The following is a 19,056-nucleotide window of genomic DNA, read 5'->3' on the forward strand; positions in this document are numbered from 1 at the left end:
AGGAAAAGTGTGAGAGTGGTCGAGGACCACAGAGAGTCCATACAGGGCAACACTCAATAATTCAAGTGAGACAGTCAATGTACAAACATACAGTAATGTATTAGGCCTTTAAGAACAGACTAGGAGATGAAAATCACAGTATTGCAATCAAAGCCCATATATCACATATATATATGTATATACAAATTCACATTCAGCGATAATATCATTTACTAGTAGTCATCAAGTAAGTAATAAAATGCAAGAGAAATAGACAAAATCGCTCCATCACTCTCCAAACCTCTCTCTCGTTGTCTAAACTTGCACCCACTTAATCCCTCCATATCCTATATCCTATATCGCCGTATCCTTTCCCCCACAGACCACAGTCTCAATACCGCTTTAAGAGCTACAATACTCCAACACCTGAACAAGCCTAGGCACTTTAAAACCTCAGCAGTTGCAATTTTGCACAGTACAAAAGGTTAATAACGTACAGTACATTTCAACTGCTTGTGAATACCTGATTTCTTGTAATTACTGTCCATAGTTTCATGGTGTCTGTGTTAGCTGCCCTCATGGAATGTACTCACTATTAGCCCCCTCCTCCATCCAGTCATTACGTTGGGCACTTTAAATATGGAATGCTAAGCACGCTGTTATTCTAATGCCCAGTGTTTCTGTTAGAAGTGCCAAACACATTCACCAACAAATACAAAAAATACCCGTGCCTCAGTAGAGGGGCTCCCATGCCCTTGTTTATTGTGCATGCATTACTTTAGCTATTTTGTCATGTTTTCATATTAGGCAGAGAAGAAGCATTAGCAGGCACAACCTAATGTGAACGCTTTAAAAGGAGGCAGTATGCATAGCTGCCTCCAGCACTGTTGCATGGACGTATGCCTCCATTTTGGAATTATCCTCACTTGAAAAGTGACACATTTGAATTGTCAAACCATGACATATCTGCCTACAAAGATCTTATACTAGAACCTGATCTGGTGGCCAATTTTGTCAACAGATCTCCCTTCATCAATAACCGTACCTCAATAACAAATGAAATAAATCATGCATAACTGTGCACAAAACATAAATAAAATGGAAAACAGTGAAGGAGGGAAGGAGAAACGAGGAAGAAAGAAGGGCAGTGGTGTGGTGGAGCATTATATTGCTTGTTCTAGATTTGTAATGCAGAGTCAATTCCATCCAAAGGGCCAGATTCATGGAATCCGGTGCAGAAATGGTGCAAGGACTGCGCACTGAGCAGAACACTGCGCGAGCGCTGGTACAGAATATAGATTGTGCGCCACATGTATTCATTCATAAATTCCAAGATGCATTACTAGCCATCGCGCAAGTCACAACAAGCTGCACAAGGAACGCTTACAACACGTCCTCGCGCTCACCAAAAAGTATGCCAAGGACTAACATGGCACTAGCCTCAGCGCCACACCTGGCCCAGCATCCAGTACCCCAGTGAAATCTTACACCTCACCTCGCAATTCTAGGCCACACCCTAGAGAAAACGTGTGCCCTCCCTCGCAAGCCCAGGCTGCACCCCAACGAAATCATGCGCCTCATCTCGTAATCCCAGGCCGCACCCCAGAGAAAATGCGTGCCCTCTCTCGCAGCCCAGGCTGCACGCTAGCGAATTTGCGCGCCTCACCTCACAATCCCAGGCAGCACCCAGAGAAAATACGTGCCCTCCCTTGCAAGCCCAGGCCGCACAAAAGCAAAATTGCGCGCCTTACCTTGCAATCGCATGCCGCATCCCATAGAAAATACGTGCCCTCCCTCGCAAGCCCAGGATGCGCCCCAGCAACATTGCGCGTCCCCTAGTAACTGTCTACACCCCTTACAAAAACATGAGTCCCCCTTACACCCTCATTACTCATCCTGTCCACATAACCCCCTACTGCACATGAACCACTGTAGTCCACACACCACCGCCCAAACCCCCTCACATGTGACATCACCCACAGACACCCCACTCCAGACTGAACACCACCCTCCAGCCTCCCTCACCTGTGACATCCGACAGTTAGCCCCCTCCAGAATGGACACCACCGCACAGCCCCGCTCAACTGTGACACCCCCCACATGCATCCCCCTCCAGATTGAACAACACCTACAGGCAGCCCCTCCAGACTGGACACCCCCCACAGGCAGCCCCCTACAGACAGGACACCCCCCGCAGGCAGCCCCCTCCAGACTGGACACCGCCCCCCAGGCCACCTCACCTGTGACACCCCCCACAGTCACCCCCCTCGAGACTGGACAACACCAACAGGCAGCCCCCTTCAGACTTGAGACCCCCACAGGCAACCCCCTCCAGATTGGACACCCCCAACAGGGGGTGTCCTGAATTAGGTGTGTACAATTGGAAAGGCTATTCTGGGTTTTGTAGCTCTGAAAGCACCATACATTTTGATCAGTTTTGGTCTACAATATCCAGAGCATATTCGATTGTTATTACCGCAGCAGCTCACAGTATATGGAAAATTTCACAAAAAAGAATTGCTGAAATTGAGGCCAAATAATAGCGAGAGAAGGAAGAAAATATATATATTATACATCTAAGATCTTTGTGATGCATGAAATGCATTTTAAATTAATTATTCTAGAACGTGCAAGGTTTCAGGCATAGGTTAATTGATTCAAATGAAATGAATTATTATGATAATTATTGTGAAATGATTTAGTGCTGCGATATTTTATGATTCTACAAGAACGGCGGGACCGGTAATTCCCCATTCACCAGAGCCACTCCCCATCCCCATTTGAGCCCCGATAGGGCTCAATGGGAAGGGGGAAGGCATCAATAAAGGTACCGCAAATTGCGGTACCATTATTGACCCCGGTATCTCTTTGCGGGTCCCTTCCATAACGCCTGGTAAAACCAGAAGTTAAGGGAGGGACCCGCTAAGGGACCTTGGAATAGGGCACAAAGGGATTACCGGCACCGGTGTCATTACCGGTGCCCGGTATCCCTTTGCGCCCAGGTTGTAATGACCCCCATTGTAATTGTATGTGCTTTCTAGACGTATTAATTGTTTTAATTGTGCAAGAAGCTTGTTTAGATATATGCACACAAATAAAACATTAAAAAAACATGATTTGTTATAAAAGGTGCCTGCATTGTGAAGCTATGAGGAATGCTGTTCAGGGTCTCCCTTATCCATTACTCCACCTTGAGAATGCTCAGCCAAAGATTCCAAGAACCTTCTCCAACTGTCTTTACTGAGGTGTTTATGCCCAGGCAGAGTTTACAAATTTCACGTGTGATTTTGCCGTATTTTAATGGCGTTTCAGCCCAAGGGATTGGAGGTACATTGGTTGCAGCAGGTAACTTGCCTGTTTCCATTTTGCCACCACCTAATACCAGAGATGTAACCATGAGAAGGGGGTTGAGTTATTTTTATTCAACATTTGTAGAAGATGTGCGTGTACCACTTGCATACCTTTCACATGTAAACTTCACCATTTGACAAGACCGGATGTAGAAATGTAGTTATGTTGCATTTATATTGAAGACCAGTGTAGGTGCTTCTCAAAGAGTGACAGCAGGCAATTTGTACTGGACAGTTCAAGAAACAAGTCAGAGATTTTCATTCAGAGATTACATCCTGAAAAATGCCCACACTTGCGAACGACAATGGCAGATGTTGCTAGTTTGTTAGTGACTCTAAACTCTAAATACCAAACTGCACCAGCAGGTGGCGCCTGATGGCTGTCAGATGCGACTGTTTTTCTATGCACTTCAAATTCTAAAATAGCAAGCTGTTCTCTGTTGCTTCCTCTTGTGCCACCAGCCGCTTGTCGAATTTCAGTTCTTGTCCAAAACTCCCTGGGCTCTCCTGATTGCCTCCATGTTCGTTGGCTGAATGCAGAGCCGGGCACTGCTTTCTTGCGGCTCGCGCCTTACGCCTACCTCAACCTGGCTGTTCGCTGCGGGCGGCCATCCTGTTGGTTCTCCTCCTTGGCGTGCTCACCTTCATGGCCATAATGTGGAGGTTGTATTCCTCCAGGGGCACACAGAGACTTGGAGTTACGCTAAGAGGGTTTATTCATTAGCACCACACGTCCTCTCCTTCAGCTCCGCGCAACCGCCAGCCTCCGACTCTGCTGTGGAACGCTCCCGCAGCACAACAACAAAACATAAGATGCCACGTGCCTGATACGACCCAAGGAACATTTGGATTCAACATTGGCTCACACTACATCACGCTACTACACATAACCCTGCAAAGTTGGAAATACCTGGGCTTTTGATCGTAATAGCTTGTAACACCCACAGGTTATGTGTCAGCCAACCAGCTGACTGGGATTGTAGGCAGAAACAGCAAGTACCTGTTCACATTCCATCCTGGCCCTCTGTGCCCTTCTGGTGAGGCTGACATGTTCTTGTCTTCCCAGTACACATAAACTGGGCCTGTATTTCCCACTTGCACTGCCCCAGAATGTTGCACATATCATACCTCAGCACAACCCCCAGCAAAATCACCCCACCTACCTCTCTGCCTCTCACTTTGGCATCTTGTGCCATGTCCTGCCAGCTGTTATCCAAAGTCATAGAAATAGTACAGGGCCTAGCTACCTTCACTATTTTCCTTCAGTCATTGTTATCTGTAGTTTTTGTATTAGAAATTGGCATGTTTTGATTGCGTAAAGCCAATTTCCCTTAAAAAGAATGATTAACATTTTGGACAATGGCCCATTGTGATAATAGAGATAAGTCCAGTGTTCGGGACCGAAATGGATGAAAACATCCCTGATCCCTTACTACATGACTTTGGCTGGTGTGTCATTAATGGACATATCTGACCCCGTGATGCTTAACCCTATATTAGAACATTACAATGCTGGTAGTTTAATTGCAGACAAAACAGCAGCCAGGCACTGGTATAATTCTTCAGTCCCAGCATTCCAATTTTCCATTTTTTTCTTTTTCTAGTTTTGCCCCCTTCTTGGGCCATTACTGAAGCAATAAGCACCCGTTTAGGGGCTTCAGCAGCTGGTAACGGCCCAAGGTCCAAGTTATAGGCCCGGGCGAAGCGAAGGCCTTAACACTAGGCCCCGGGACCGTTACCAGCCAGTGAAGCTCTCAGAACAGGAGCCTATTGCTATTAACACACTGGATTTTAAAATTGGAAGACTGGGGTGCTAATAGCAATATATTTTGTTTGAATGAATTAGACACCTCACGGCTTAAAGAATTGGGGTTTATGATTGAATAAAGTAGTCTTTTTTGCTGGCTTAACCACGGGCCAGAACATAAGCCTCTGACCCCAGCAAGACGCTCACTGTTAGACATTACCTTCCCTGTGAATAGGGCATAAGAAGGTTTACTGGCAGCATGATTTTCCGTAAGATTTTAAGGGGTAGATCATTTTGACATAACATTCCTCTGATTGCCTAAAGAATAAGAATTTGCTCCATACAGAGCCCCTCTTTCATTTACATGGCAGCCAGCATGGACACAGAGCAGCAGTGGTGGCGGGGGCGCCACCGCCGCTGAATGTATCAGGTCAGTGAGGCTTGGGATGAGAAGGGACTGGACACCTAAGGGGAGGGGAGAGTGGAGGGAAGATGGTGGGGCAGGGCAAGCAGCCATCAGGCTGCTCGGAACGTGGGCTGAGATCGTAGGATTCAGCCCGCGATCCGAGCAACCTGATTGATCGCTTCTCCCGCCAAGGGTGCTAATAGCTGGTAACCTCCTTTAAAGCATGAGTTTGGACCCAGGGGGTTTTATCACTTGGTAATGGCCCTTCAAATGCAGCATTATTACTTAAGTATGTTATAGCAATACATTTTATATGATATCAGTATCAAAGGAAATCATTGCAGTATCTGGGCATATGGTAGCAACTAGTAACTATTGGAGTTTTCAAAGCTTCTTAAGATTGTATGCCATTTCATTTAATCCAATAAGAAGACATGTATTTTTACGGGGGCTAGATGGATATGGTCAGGGCAGCCTATATTCCCTCACATCTGCCCGCCTATTGCAGTTGCCATTTAAAGATGTTAAAATGCAAAGACTCACTGCTTGCCCAGGTGGGAAATGTGCAGACTATCCCTGCTGCGCTCCTTCCTCACAACTGTGCCCTAGGCTGTTGCCTAGTTTTCCCACCCCTAGAAACGGCCCTGTCTGCAATTGCTATGTTACCTTCTCACTGCAACAGCCCCACAAATTGACTTAGGAGAACGAAAGGAAAGTTGAAGCCATATGCTCAGAGTGGTCCTGTGACCCTTCAAATAAATCAGAGGATAGCAGTTTTAGAACCACAATCACCAGCGTGCACATGGAATTCTTAATTTCTCTTCTCACTGCTGCAAGCTTACGGTTGGGTCACGAACAGCAACAAAACAGTGAAGCATTAAAAGAACATGTGTGTAACTTAATGGGAATAATCAACTCACAAATATCTGCATATGTTTTGTTTCTTTTTCTTTTGCAGAAAAAATGGTGATGTTTAAAATCCCTTACTCAGTGTATGGAAACTTTCTGGATGAGAATAATTTAATTCACTTTGTAGCCATGGGGGAACAGAACACCAACTGGGAGAAGCTACTTGCCGAAAAGGATGTTAACCTCGCTTTCCCAGATGTGATAATCAGTGTATGACACTTTTACAATGCTGGTGAAGTATCCAACATTTCAAATACATATGTGTATTCTTGAAAACCACAACGAAAGAATCTAGACTATCGAGGAGGTCAAAATAACCATCAGCTTCACTCACATCAAACAAATGTCCTCATATCCAAGCACACATTTTGCCGACCTACTGTTATGTTTCTGAAGATGCTATTTACCACTACACACACTCCATTTTGAACATGCCTGCAAATTTGATGAGGTGTACTGGAACAGCAACAGTGACCGCTTCTGCGGCCCGTTGCATCAGAATTTCATCATTTTCCATCAGAGGAGGATAATGGCTCAGGAATCCGAGTGGTTTTGTGCCTCTGTGCCATTACTCGCCACAGGCAGGAAGTGCACTTTGATCAGTACCATACACGCATTCACACATGGCGGTGATCAGTAATGGCTGCCACCACGTATAAACATGGAGGCAGGTTTTACAGGGAATCCTCACTCTTTCTCTTGTTCCATGACATAAAAGAAGAAGTTGGAACCTATGAGGGATTCCAGCATCTCAGCCCGCATCAAAGTCTAATTTATTTAGAGGGACTGTGCAAGTCTGTCTACACAGTGGATAAAAGCAAGGAGCAGATATCCCACCCCAGGACCCCATGCACGTAGGGAAACTGATCCAAAAAGGCCAGAGTTAAAAAATCACGCTGAGATGCTTTTCTATGTCTAGGCTATTTTGTGCCCTAATGAAAATGAGCCCGAAAGAGTCTCTTTTCTAATTTTGAGGACGGTATAAAAAAGTGGTAAATGAATTAATTAAAATGCAATCTCATGTTAAAAGATGTAGGTAAATGCAGCAAACGTATAATAAATGATGGTTAACAATTACTGAATTGTATATTTCGCAACTCAAATTGGATTAGGATGGCATACATATATATCTATATAACTTCCGATCATTAGATGTAAATATATAACTAAAACTGTAGGACATATCCACTCTGCTGTTGGAATGGTGTGGAGTTATTCTGTAAAACATAGATGACAGTTTTTTCTTTCCTTATGGTGAAAGAGTGGTGACTTTTTCTCTTTCATACCCTAGGTTCTCGGGAGAGTTATAATGGACCAGAAGGTTACAATACAGGTCAACCTTGTCAATCCTTTGCCTGAGGTGGTGCAAGACTGCCTCCTGGTGGTGGAGGGCAGTGGCTTGGTTCATAAGCAACTGCAGATGAGGTAAGCACAATATGGTATTGAAGGCATCCTTGACATGACATGTCTTCGATAGAAAGAAATAGGAACTTATTCCCAGTCTCTGATGACCAAAATGGATTGCATTGGGCCTCATTACAAGTTTTCTGGTCTGGGAACTACTGTACCGGTAAGCTTGCCGGTACTTAAATTCCCGGACCGGCTAACTACTAGTTGTGCCGGTCCTCAATGATTCTCAATGTTGCCGGTGCATCCTACCTCCCCATTCCCATTGAGCCCTGTGGGGTTCAAGTGGGAATAGGGAGTATTTTTTTTCGGCGCCCGCGATTGGGCACATACCGCGTCCGGGTGCCGGAAACAATATCACAAGTTTGGCGGGCGGTTTTACCAGCAAGGCTACCGACAAACTTGTAATGAGGCCCATGTCTTTAATTACACCCAATATACAAAAGCACCAACGTTGCAGAGAGGTGGAATGCGGACCACAGTGGCCTTGTGTATAAAATAATGCTGTTAGTGTATTGCAATTCACACACTCACCTTTTTGGAAATCTATTTGAGCAGAGGCTAATTTTGACTTTCTTTCTTCAACTTGTTGAGGAGTAGGCAACATGTAATGCGGTTTCATTTTTTAAGGTAACGCTATGGAGGGGTCTGCCACCAGAGAGAATTAGGCTATCACTCTCACGAAGCCGAACCACTAACTATGCTGGGTAGGGGTACACCAAGCTGTATTTCAAATCATCTGGAGAGCAAAAGGTTCAGGCCCCTACTTATGGGAAAGAGAACACTGAGACCCCAGAGATGAATTTCCTGTTTTACACTCCATGTAAATAACAGCAAGTAATGTAGAAACTGTCCCGTCAATCCCTGATGTCCCCAGTCCATGTTTCTGTTGGTATGGTCCCTCTCCATTACCCTGCCCACATTAGGCACACTACTCACTATCAATGATGGTAAAACACGTGGCGAGGAGGGTGCTCGGTGCAATGTTGTCTTGCTTGCAATATTAAAGCTATCCCAACCGAGTCATTAAGTGAGTAAGGCCCCTGTTTTGTTTTTGGCCTTTTCATTATTGAAAACTAAATTGTCATTCTGCATTTTTTCATTCAAAACGTTTACTCCTGTTTCCTGGGTGTATTAAAGCAACCCAGTACTTTTTAGATTATTCCATTTTTGTAAACAGTTTATTAAGAACGTCTAAACTGCACCCCTGGGACAACTTGCATAATGTGGTTTATGGGGATGAATAAACCAAAGGGTCTTGTCAAGTCCTTTTCAAATCCGTATGGAGGCCAGGTTTGAGCTATCTTTAGAGCTCTACTTCATGGAAATCCATGCTTATGAAACACTGGCTGGTGCCAATTTAATACAAGTTAAGAACAATGATTGGGTGGAAGATACATTTTTTAAATTTCTCCTGCTGTATCAGTACTATTCAGTATAATTCCTGTTTTCCTAAAAAGAGGCAACCACAGAATAAAGAGAGTTGCGGTGATGGCCCGTGTCCCCTTTTGAAATTGGAAAAGATGAGAGGAATGTGCTCGCACAATGAATGGCAGGTGCAGTGACGGGGTGGGTATCATGGAAGGGTACCAATGGTGCTGATGCTTACCTGGGAGGCACTCAGAGCTGGCTGGTGATGATGTTGACCTTCCCACCATACCTTGCCTGGGGAAATGAAAACGTTCACCTGATCCACTTTGGTTGTGATCATGAACACCCATTTCCCCCGTCATTGGCCGGTGTTTACTATACATGTGAGTTCAGTAATTGGATGGTGGTTCAAAACAGCTCTTGCACTCGTTTCTGGCAAGTCGTACCCATTTGTGTGTACCCCCAGATCATCAGTGGAATTGTGACAATAACAAGTAATCACTATCCTCTGGGATCAATGACGATTGGGAACTTTTTGGGAAAACAGCCCTATCTGTTTTGATTGCTTAGGGCTTCATTTGAAATGCCAGCTGTCTAACAAACCACATTTAGAGGGCCAGGTCATGAAGATGCCGCAAGCAATTGGGAGCTTATTTATATTCACCAAATCTGTAAGGCTCTTCCACTTGATATGTTGCTCTGTACGTAGGAAGAAAAGGTAAGTATACGCAGTTGCAGTATACGGGATGGGCATGTGGGGCTGCAAAAACATGCCACGTTTACAAATGACACGAAATCGTGTGTTTGGAAGATTCTTGGATCATCCAGTGCTGCCCCCATTTTTGCAATGCAGAACTAGATTGCCCTGTTAAACTTCGAAATGCAAGACCATGTTGACTTCCATTTCCCTCTTTCTCAGGACATTTGCCAATAAACAAGCCAAGCTTATCCATCCTATTTTCTGTAACTTGTCTGAATCTGACAAAGGTCTTCAAATTCCTTGGCTGCAATGTATACACAATACAATGTTGCAAATGCTCCAGCTGACACAGAGAATTGCTTACAGCGTGCGTGTGCAGAAATCATCCAGCAAGAACTTCTTATGCAGTATTGAGTACATTTTTAAAACCCCTCGTGAAGAACTCCAGCTGAGGAAACCATTGAATTAGCTGTTTCAGTGGGGGTGACCCTCAACGTTTCTCAACTATAGTATTTTATGGAGGGCTCGTTGTTGCTTTACGAAACTAACTTGAACATTAGATATTGAGTTATGGCAAACTAGAAGAAATGACAACAACAGTTTGCCCATTTTGTCCTGGTTTCCCGGAGAACCCTGTTCATGTATTGCTGTTGTGTGTAAAAGTCTGCCCCTTTGGGACATTGCCTTCTGCTTCCCATCCTGAAGTAGAGAGCCATTTGACAATGCAAGCTGGTATTTGTCTATTGGCTTTGGGCTGTTGACACATCTACAACCTGGGCTTTGTCAACCTTCTTAATAAAGCAATGCATATTAGAAATTGAGACATTGATCTATCCCTCCCCCCAGCAGAGTTAAATATAACAACATATAATGAGTGTTAAATATTTCTCGCGTTTTTATGTAGAAATTCTATAAGCTATATCATGTATGATCTGGATGTATTTATTTTATATACGGATCCTCTGTGAAATGGTAACTGAGGCACAATGTATGTTTAGAACATACGATTGTATAATTGCATGGATTGTCATTTAATCCGAAATGTTTCTGAGAGGCAATAAGGCTCCAGGAAGACACCGTTTTGGTGTGGAGTGAATAGAGAGAGGGTCTTTTTGGAAAGGCTGCCTTGCCTATATGAGGTACCACAAGCCAACATAGAGCGAGAAGGACACACCAGGAAGAAACACACATTCAGAAGATAGGCAGGAGCGTGATGTGTAGGAGGTGGCATGGTTTATGAGAGGAACAGGCTGTTCACCAATTGGAAGGGTAGAGACTTTTGCCAGGAAGGGAAGTTTGGGTGATGTGAATTCACACAGGACACAATGTGGACGTAATTTAAATGAAACTTGTCGGAGGTTTACTGAAGACGCAACTGCGGCTTTATTCTTTTGAGGATCCTGCATTGTCTGTGGACTGAATGCCCAATAACTATGCCCAAAAGTACCATATTGACTGTCAGCACCACTGCTGCCATATGGGTCACACAAACCCTGTTGGTGGGGGAAATGCCCAGTTCGCAAATGTTCTCAAGTGCAGCCGCCATGTTACATTTACTAACTAGATTCTAGCACACGTCACTGTGTGCCGCATCAGTGTGCTTAGAGACTAGCAGCAATGCACTGGGAGGAGTTCAGGCTGCTCATGTCAATTAGGTGGATTGGTCCATTGACTCAGGGGCAATGCTGGACGTCCTTGAGGAGGAGCTGCAAGTTCATAAGAGTGATGTGTCTCGACTCATAGTTTAATAAATGCAGAATTGCAGTCACACACTTCTTTTAAGTCTCTTAACCACATTCTAACACACTTCCATGAAGGAAGTCACTAATATAAAGTATGCCAAGATTTAAATAACATAATATTATACTATCAGGTATTTTACCAAAACATTCTTAAGAAACAACTATTAAGATGGCCGCCACTTAGGGTTTTGTCACATGAACTTTTACTATATAAGGTGTGTTGGTGTAGGACTAACAATTTCATACAGTTCAGTATTGAGAAAGCTGCAGGTTGCAACGAAGCGCATTGACTGCCACCCCTTCTCTTAAAGGGTCCCCCTGCTTGCCTGTTGCTTAATGAAATAATACACATATATTGTATTCTTTCTTGCCCATGGGTGTGCAATCGCTAATAATGCATGTGATGTGTTTTTTTAAGATGTAGTATATGTTCAGCCACGTAGGGAAAGGCAGAAAAGTAATCATACAGTCCCAGAGCAGAAAGGGGTGCATGAACAAACGACAGGAACAATTTCAGAACCACAGAAGCCCTGTACACTTTTTAGATGGCGAAATTTGTTTTTTTAGATGGCGGAAATTGTTTCACGAACCGTGTATGTTATGCAAATACAACTAGGACCATATCACGTAGTAGAATATTCCCTGATTGCCGCGATGAAGGGGAGTGTTCTTTTTCCACCCACGAGCAACGTCAAATAACATGGCATAGCGGCCGTTCATAACAAGCCTCTGGAAATACTCCATGCAGGACAAGCATCAGATGCATAGTGGATCCTTCGCTCCCAGCAGAAAAGTCCTGTGCCATGGGGAGCCTGAGAGAAGCACAAGGATCTCATGTTTGTCTATGACAAGGGGCAGATCAAGGGGTTCGCAACCTTAATGAAGCATGCATCCACCAGAAGCAGCTACCGCAAAGTCATATGGAGACTCCCGCCCAATCATTCACACTTAAAAATGCATGACCAAGAGAAAAACAGAAGAGACGTGCTCCAGATCCGTCTGGCTAAGTCAGAAACATGACATGAGGCATTGAACAGTCACTGCTCAAAGCTACACTTATCAAAATATTGGCTACACAGATATTAATGCATGCCTTTATTTAAAAAAAAAGGTATTAGGAAGATGATTTACAGCACCTATCATAATCCCTAAACTCCAAGGTATGGCTTCTAGCTCAATAGGATGTATTTGAGTTTTACAACCAATGTGGTATTATGGTAGCAAATGCATCCTGACCATGCCCACATGAACCAGTCCTGAAAGCACCAATAACATGGCCAACATTTGTTACTCTGTTCTACTGTCAGCCAAAAGGTGTCATGTGCAAAGAGCTAGGGACCATGTTTTTTTTAGCAATCTTTGCATATACAAGACTTACTAAAAAAGTGACAAATGCGAGACAGATATACAGGGCGTTCAGCAGTGACCCAAGTTGAAGTGATAGTTACACTAGAGGTCTGTATTTTTGATATGTGTATTTATTCTCCTGCAATGGTTTTTAAAACATGTTGCAGATGTATTTTATTGGAACATTTTCTTTCCTACATTCACATGGACCAGGGAACAGTTGAAAGCATTCTATGCCATTCAACACTTCAAAAGAAATGCTATTGCAATTTGGTCATCATAAAGATGCACATTTATCATTGCAGGTTAATCAGCCAGCTGTAGGACAGCGTCCAGTCGAAACATCAAACTCCAACTAACCCTCGCACCCCTCCTCTCTTGCCCACCCCCTTCTTCCTCCCATCTGATTCCTTTCTTCGGTCCTAAGTCCAATCACTCACTGGTGGACATGCTTGGTCTAACATGCTTGGTCTATCATGTACTATGGAGGCATCTTACATGCCAATACCAAAACTCGTACTCTGTGTACCATCTACTATTCATGTTGGCATGACATCTGGGAGGGTCAAATATCAGCTGTGTCAACACGTTCCAGCCCATGATTATGCCCCCCTCCTTCCGTCCTATCTATGTACTTGAGGCAGACTCTCATTTTAGCGAACACCTTTCCTATTAGGCCTATCAACCATTTGTCCAGCATGGGGCCTTCTGTGTTCTCCCATGCCAGCACAATCCTGTGTTTATGCAATAGAAAATCCCAGTTCTACAAATTTCCGCTCAGGTTTCAGCGTCTTCGGGCCTTTCCTAGGGTACATGCTCAACAGGCACACCCGGGACGAACATGAGAAGCTTGTTATTTCCTATTCAGTGAGCTTGATAAATATTGCTGTCCAGTACCCCTGTACCACTGGGCAATACCAAAATACATGCATCAAACCTATCATTGTCGAACAAATATTCCAGCAAAGATATTTACATCGTTTTCTTTTTAAAGATGCAAATAAAGTAAGTAAAAACGGCTTCATTTTATAAATGGGATTTTGGTGTTAGGGCTTGGCATCACAATACACACCATGTCCTTCTCCCTGACATCTATCTCTTTCAAAATTATGCATTCATTTGTTTATTTATTTTGGTTCCACACTGACAGATTGCCTACTTACCACTTTATGACACTTGAAATCCTTGTTTGTTTGTTTGTTTGTTTTATTTGTATGGCGCTCCAAACCCAGAGGTAGAAGGGCGCTTAGGAATTTGGTTACAGCGTTGAGAAGTATCTTTGTGTTGCACACTTTGTACAAGTTTATAATATATACATATATATATATACAGTGATCAATAAACAGAGCATATGCAGTAGGTACAATATACAGTTTTCAGTATAAATACAGTGTCTAAGCCAGTTACCGCACAGGTCTGGTGTTAATGGCATTATTCTTTGTTTAGCAGCCAGCTGATGACCTACCTCCTAAAGATCTGGAAGGATTCGACAGTTTTGATGTTAAGTAGTAGGGAGTTCCAGAGTTGGGGGGCAAGCACTGTGAAGCTTACCTCTCCAGCTCTTTTTAGGTGGAACCTGGGCACTAATAAGCAAAGAGAGTTGGATGATCTGGTGGATCTGGTGGCAGGTTTCAGGGTGAATTTATTAGCTAGATATGGTGGTGCTAGGTGATTGAGGGATTTGTACGTGAGGCAGATGGTTTTTAGATCAATTTTTTGGCGTATGGATAGCCATTTGCAGGCTTTCCTAGTAGCAGAGATATGCTCTTGTCTGGGAATGTTGAGGGCTGCGCGCAAGGTGTTATTTTGTATTACCTGCAGCTTGTTGAGTACGGATTGATTAGCACCTAGGTACAGGCTGTTACAGTAATCCAGTTTGGATTGTATTAGGGCCCTGGCAAGGGTGAGGCAGCTGTTGAGTGATAGGAAAGGTCTGCTGGCCCTAATGAGCTTGCCGGTATAGGCAGCTGCTGAGGCGGTCATATTGGTGTGTTTGCTAAGGTTGGTGTTGGCATCTAGATGGAAACCAAGGGTTTTTACGCTTTTGGCTATGGGGATGGCATGGCCATCGATGGTGATGTTGTTATAGCTGGGGTCAAGTTTAGTTAGAGTGTTGGGGGAGCCGACGATTAGGAGCTCTGTCTTCTCATCATTCAGGCAGAGACCATGGGAGGCCATCCATGCCTGAATGATGGAGAATATTTTGTTGATCCGGGCGGAGTCTTCTTGGTAATTACCAGAGATGGTGAGGAGTATCTGGGTGTCATCTGCGTAGTTTGTGTAGGTGACACCCAGACGGTCCAGTTGGTCAAATAGAGGCTTTGTAAATATGTTGTACAAAGTGGGGGATACACAGGATCCTTGTGGGACCCCGCATGTGATGGGGATGGGGTCTGCTGCAGCTGTAGTGGAAAAGACTCGCATGGTTCTGTTTGCCAGGAAGGATTATATCCATGTGATGGCAGAGGAGGAGAAGTGGGCTGCGGTGGCAAGGTGATTACAGAGGACTTCATGGCTGACCAGGTCAAAGGCCGCTGAGAGGTCTAGTAGGAGTAGGATTGCGGCATTGCCTTTGTCTTTAATTTCATCAATCTGGCTTTTGAGATCAACAAGGGCGGTTTCAGTTCCGTGTTGAGGTCTGAGGCCAGATTGACGTATTCCTAGCAGTTGGTTGGATTCCAGGTATTCCTGAATTTGGATGTAGGCAACTCTGTCCAGGATTTTCAGTAGGAAGGGGATTGTGGTGATGGGCCTGTAGTTGGTGGGTATGGCCGGGTCGAGGGATTGTTTTTTCAGGAGTGGGAGAACCCATGATTGTTTTAAGTTGCTGGGGATAGAGTTATTGGTAAAGGATAGGTTGATGAGTTTGGTAATGAAGGGGGAGAGCTCTCTGGCTGCATCTTTTATGATCTGTGCAGGACAGCTGTCTCCTTTACAGTTAGAGGGTTTCAGGGGGGTGATGATTTTTTAAACTTCCGGGATGGTGACTTTTTTGAAGGCGAAGCCTGCGCTAGTGTTGTTGGGTGTGGGTAGGCTAAGGTTGGTGACCCTATTGTTGAAGAGTTGTTGCCGTTTGTCTTCGATTTTAGTTTGGAGTCCTAAAATTTTATTGTTGTGGGCGTTCTGGGTGTTGGTGCACCAGGATTTGTCTTTCAGGCAGGTTTCTGGAGGTGAGATAGGGTTTTCTAGTTCCTTCAGAATTTTAAAGAATTCTTTAGTGGAGGATCCTGCCTGAGTGATCCTTGTGTTGTATGTATTGTTGGGTGTCCTGACCCACGTTTAAGCTATCATGCTACAACATTTGGTGCTGTGGGCTTAGAAAATTCAAGATGGCGGAAAACCCACATGTGCGCCGAAATCCAGGAAAGCTGCGCAGTTTGTGCGCACACCAAAATGGTTGCCTCACTTGCCACCCCCCGTGCGAGAATGATAGGCCGGGTTGCCAAAGGAAAAACAGTAGCGCCGGTTAGCTTCAAAGCGTTTTAAAACCACCCTGTGTTTCTCTGAAGGCAGGCTCAAAATGCCTATTTTCAAACATTGCAACATGTGCAAAATATTCACTGAACACCAGCAGACATTTGGCAGAATGAGGTTTTGTGTGCTTACAAAATCTGGGAAATGAAGAGCCCAAAACAATGCTTATAACAAAACTGCTATGGAGTCAGCAGTTTAAGTTGCACTGGATTTAAAGACACTAAAATCGAAAATGTTTAGATTAAATGAGTGACCTATGTTTGGTGTCACATGCCTTTGTAACTGTTGAAATGTCATAGTTTTGCACTTAGAATCAGCATTCTAGCTGCATGTGTAAAATTGCAAGTTAATTTAAAAAGCAACAAAAAAAACATGACAGTTAGCTGAAAGTCTGGCTTAAGGAACTTGATTCTGCCTGACAGCTACCCCCATCAGGAGTGAAACTTGAGTCACAACTGTGTTCCCAGGCCTATCTGCCTTTTGCTGGCCACACTAAGGATATGCCATCTATCTGATAATTGAATTACCTGTGCTCTACAGGAGCTCTGAACAAAGCCTGTTTTTGACCCAGGCAGATGGTTTATTACAGAGGTCGTAAAACAGCTTCCTCTTGGCAGAAGCTGGGAGGGGCACTGCTTGTGAGAGCAAGCTGGCTTGGCAGAACTGGAAAAACCACTAATTCAACCTTGTGCTGAGGGTAAACCACACCCCTTTGGAGCCAGAACATAACTTTAAAAAGATGGATCATTCATAGAGCGGACATGTGAAAATGTTATAAATGATACCATAATTATTGTGATTTGGTGGTATGTTCAGGGGGGTGTTAGCGGAAAAGTGGATATTACTCTAAATATATGCATGTTAAAAATCTGAAACTTCATCAATTAATGACCATACTCCTTGCGCACATGTGTGTCAATTTGGGTCAATGTCAGAAATTGCGAAATCCGTTAAAAAGTGAAACATGTGCCATTTCTGAATGCAAGCCCCCAGGAACAGCAGATTTGGGACAGAGTATACCTCATGGGATATGTGGCATGGGTATGTAATTTCAAACAACTGTGTAACTGTGAAATATGGATTTTGATCATATATAGATTTGGGTGCACAGATGACAGGGGAGGTTTTTCAAGAGATCATAAATGGATGACATCACTCTGACTCACAGTTCCTTCCCCAATCAAGTGAGGAATGAAAGCTGGACCAATGACAAGTGAGAGGGGCAAGTTTAGTTATGACCAACACACACACCCACTTGCAGAACATATAAATGGACCACTGAAACTTAGGTAGAGACCTTCAATTCCATCTGCCGCTGGAAGCTCTGCCGGAAAAATCCATACTTACCTCCATCAAACTTCAAAGAGCCAACACTTAGACTCCAAGATAAACAGACTCTTCAGAACCTTAACCAAAAAGGTCACTGCCAGCAAGAGTATTTGTCAGCAGGCCTAAAAATATTTTTGCAACTGAACTCTTCAGACAGCCGGCTGACGCCGTCTGAATTTTGCCAAGAACTTTTGCAAGAACCCGGTGACAGAAATATCCAAAGAGAAGGCTGGACCCGACCCAGAGAACTGGTGCCTAGCAGAGACCAGGCCATTGTATCCAGAGTGCTGACCCCGATGCTGTGAGCAGTTCCAGAGACCAGACGCTGTGCCCAGAGACCGTCCGAAGTCCAGACCTGTTGACCAGATCGTGACAAAGCCGCCTTCCTGTTTAAAATCTCTTGTGAGTACCGCCAAACTGTACCAAACCAAAGCTCTTAGTTTAAATTCATCTAATTCAATCTATTTAACCTAAGTAGAACTGCCTGATAGCTCCAAATCTGTCACCTGTCATTCTAGCTGCAAAATCTGTCACTTGTCATTTTGAGCTTTTAAAATTTCAAATCTGAAAAACGACCTTCACAAAATCGCTCATATCTCCGCGACCGTTTGTCTTAGAGACTTGCAATAACTTTCATCTGAAAGCTTAGAATCGTGGCTTTCCTACGAACCTAGAAACGCATTCATACCCCCTATAGTTTTACCGCAATCGCGGAACACCCATCCGCGAATTTTACCGCGATTTGCAAATTTCTCCACGTGTAAAAACAGCTGCTGCTTGCCTTCCATTTGCCAGAAAATCGTTTGCCTCATAAAAACTATCCCTGAATCATTGCAAGAGTGAGCCTGAGCTAATATTAACTAGATACCACTCACCCTGAACCTCTAGAGGGAATCAAAAGCATTTTAGCATATTTTTTTTAATTCATTGCCAGCACATATCAAAGCAATTTGGGCCTGTGTTTTCAAACTTCTGTAGTCTAAGCTTGCTGGGGTGAACTGAATTACAGTTGATTGCATTTCTGAGAACTGTGTGCTTCCTTCCATTTCCTTGCATTGTATCAAGGGGGGGAGGGGATTGCCAGAGAAAAGTGATTACATTGTTTTGTTGAAATCATATTGAGTATTTTCTATACTGCATTTCATTCATTCAACCTTGCATTTCCTTGAACCCTATAAAGCATTCTCTACCACATTATACTTCTGTACCTATTTACCACTGTGCTACCTTATCCATTTTATGTCAACTCCTTATTGATTATAGAGAAGCGTGTTAGTGCCAGATTCTCCGTTGTT

General features: G+C 43.9%; 1 protein-coding gene across 1 annotated transcript in view; it reads left to right on the plus strand.

Moving 5' to 3' along the window:
* Positions 1-19,056, plus strand: part of LOC138580596 (protein-glutamine gamma-glutamyltransferase 5-like) — a 364,270-nt gene that overhangs the window by 328,954 nt on the left and 16,260 nt on the right. The window contains exons 11-12 of the mRNA XM_069651260.1: positions 6,441-6,601; positions 7,683-7,816. Coding sequence (XP_069507361.1) covers positions 6,441-6,601; positions 7,683-7,816 — 295 coding nt within the window. The remainder of the gene's footprint in view (positions 1-6,440; positions 6,602-7,682; positions 7,817-19,056) is intronic.

Source organism: Ambystoma mexicanum, chromosome 3p, assembly GCF_040938575.1.
Source record: "Ambystoma mexicanum isolate Mex_15411 chromosome 3p, UKY_AmexF1_1, whole genome shotgun sequence".
In the NCBI taxonomy this organism is placed as follows: domain Eukaryota; kingdom Metazoa; phylum Chordata; class Amphibia; order Caudata; family Ambystomatidae; genus Ambystoma; species Ambystoma mexicanum.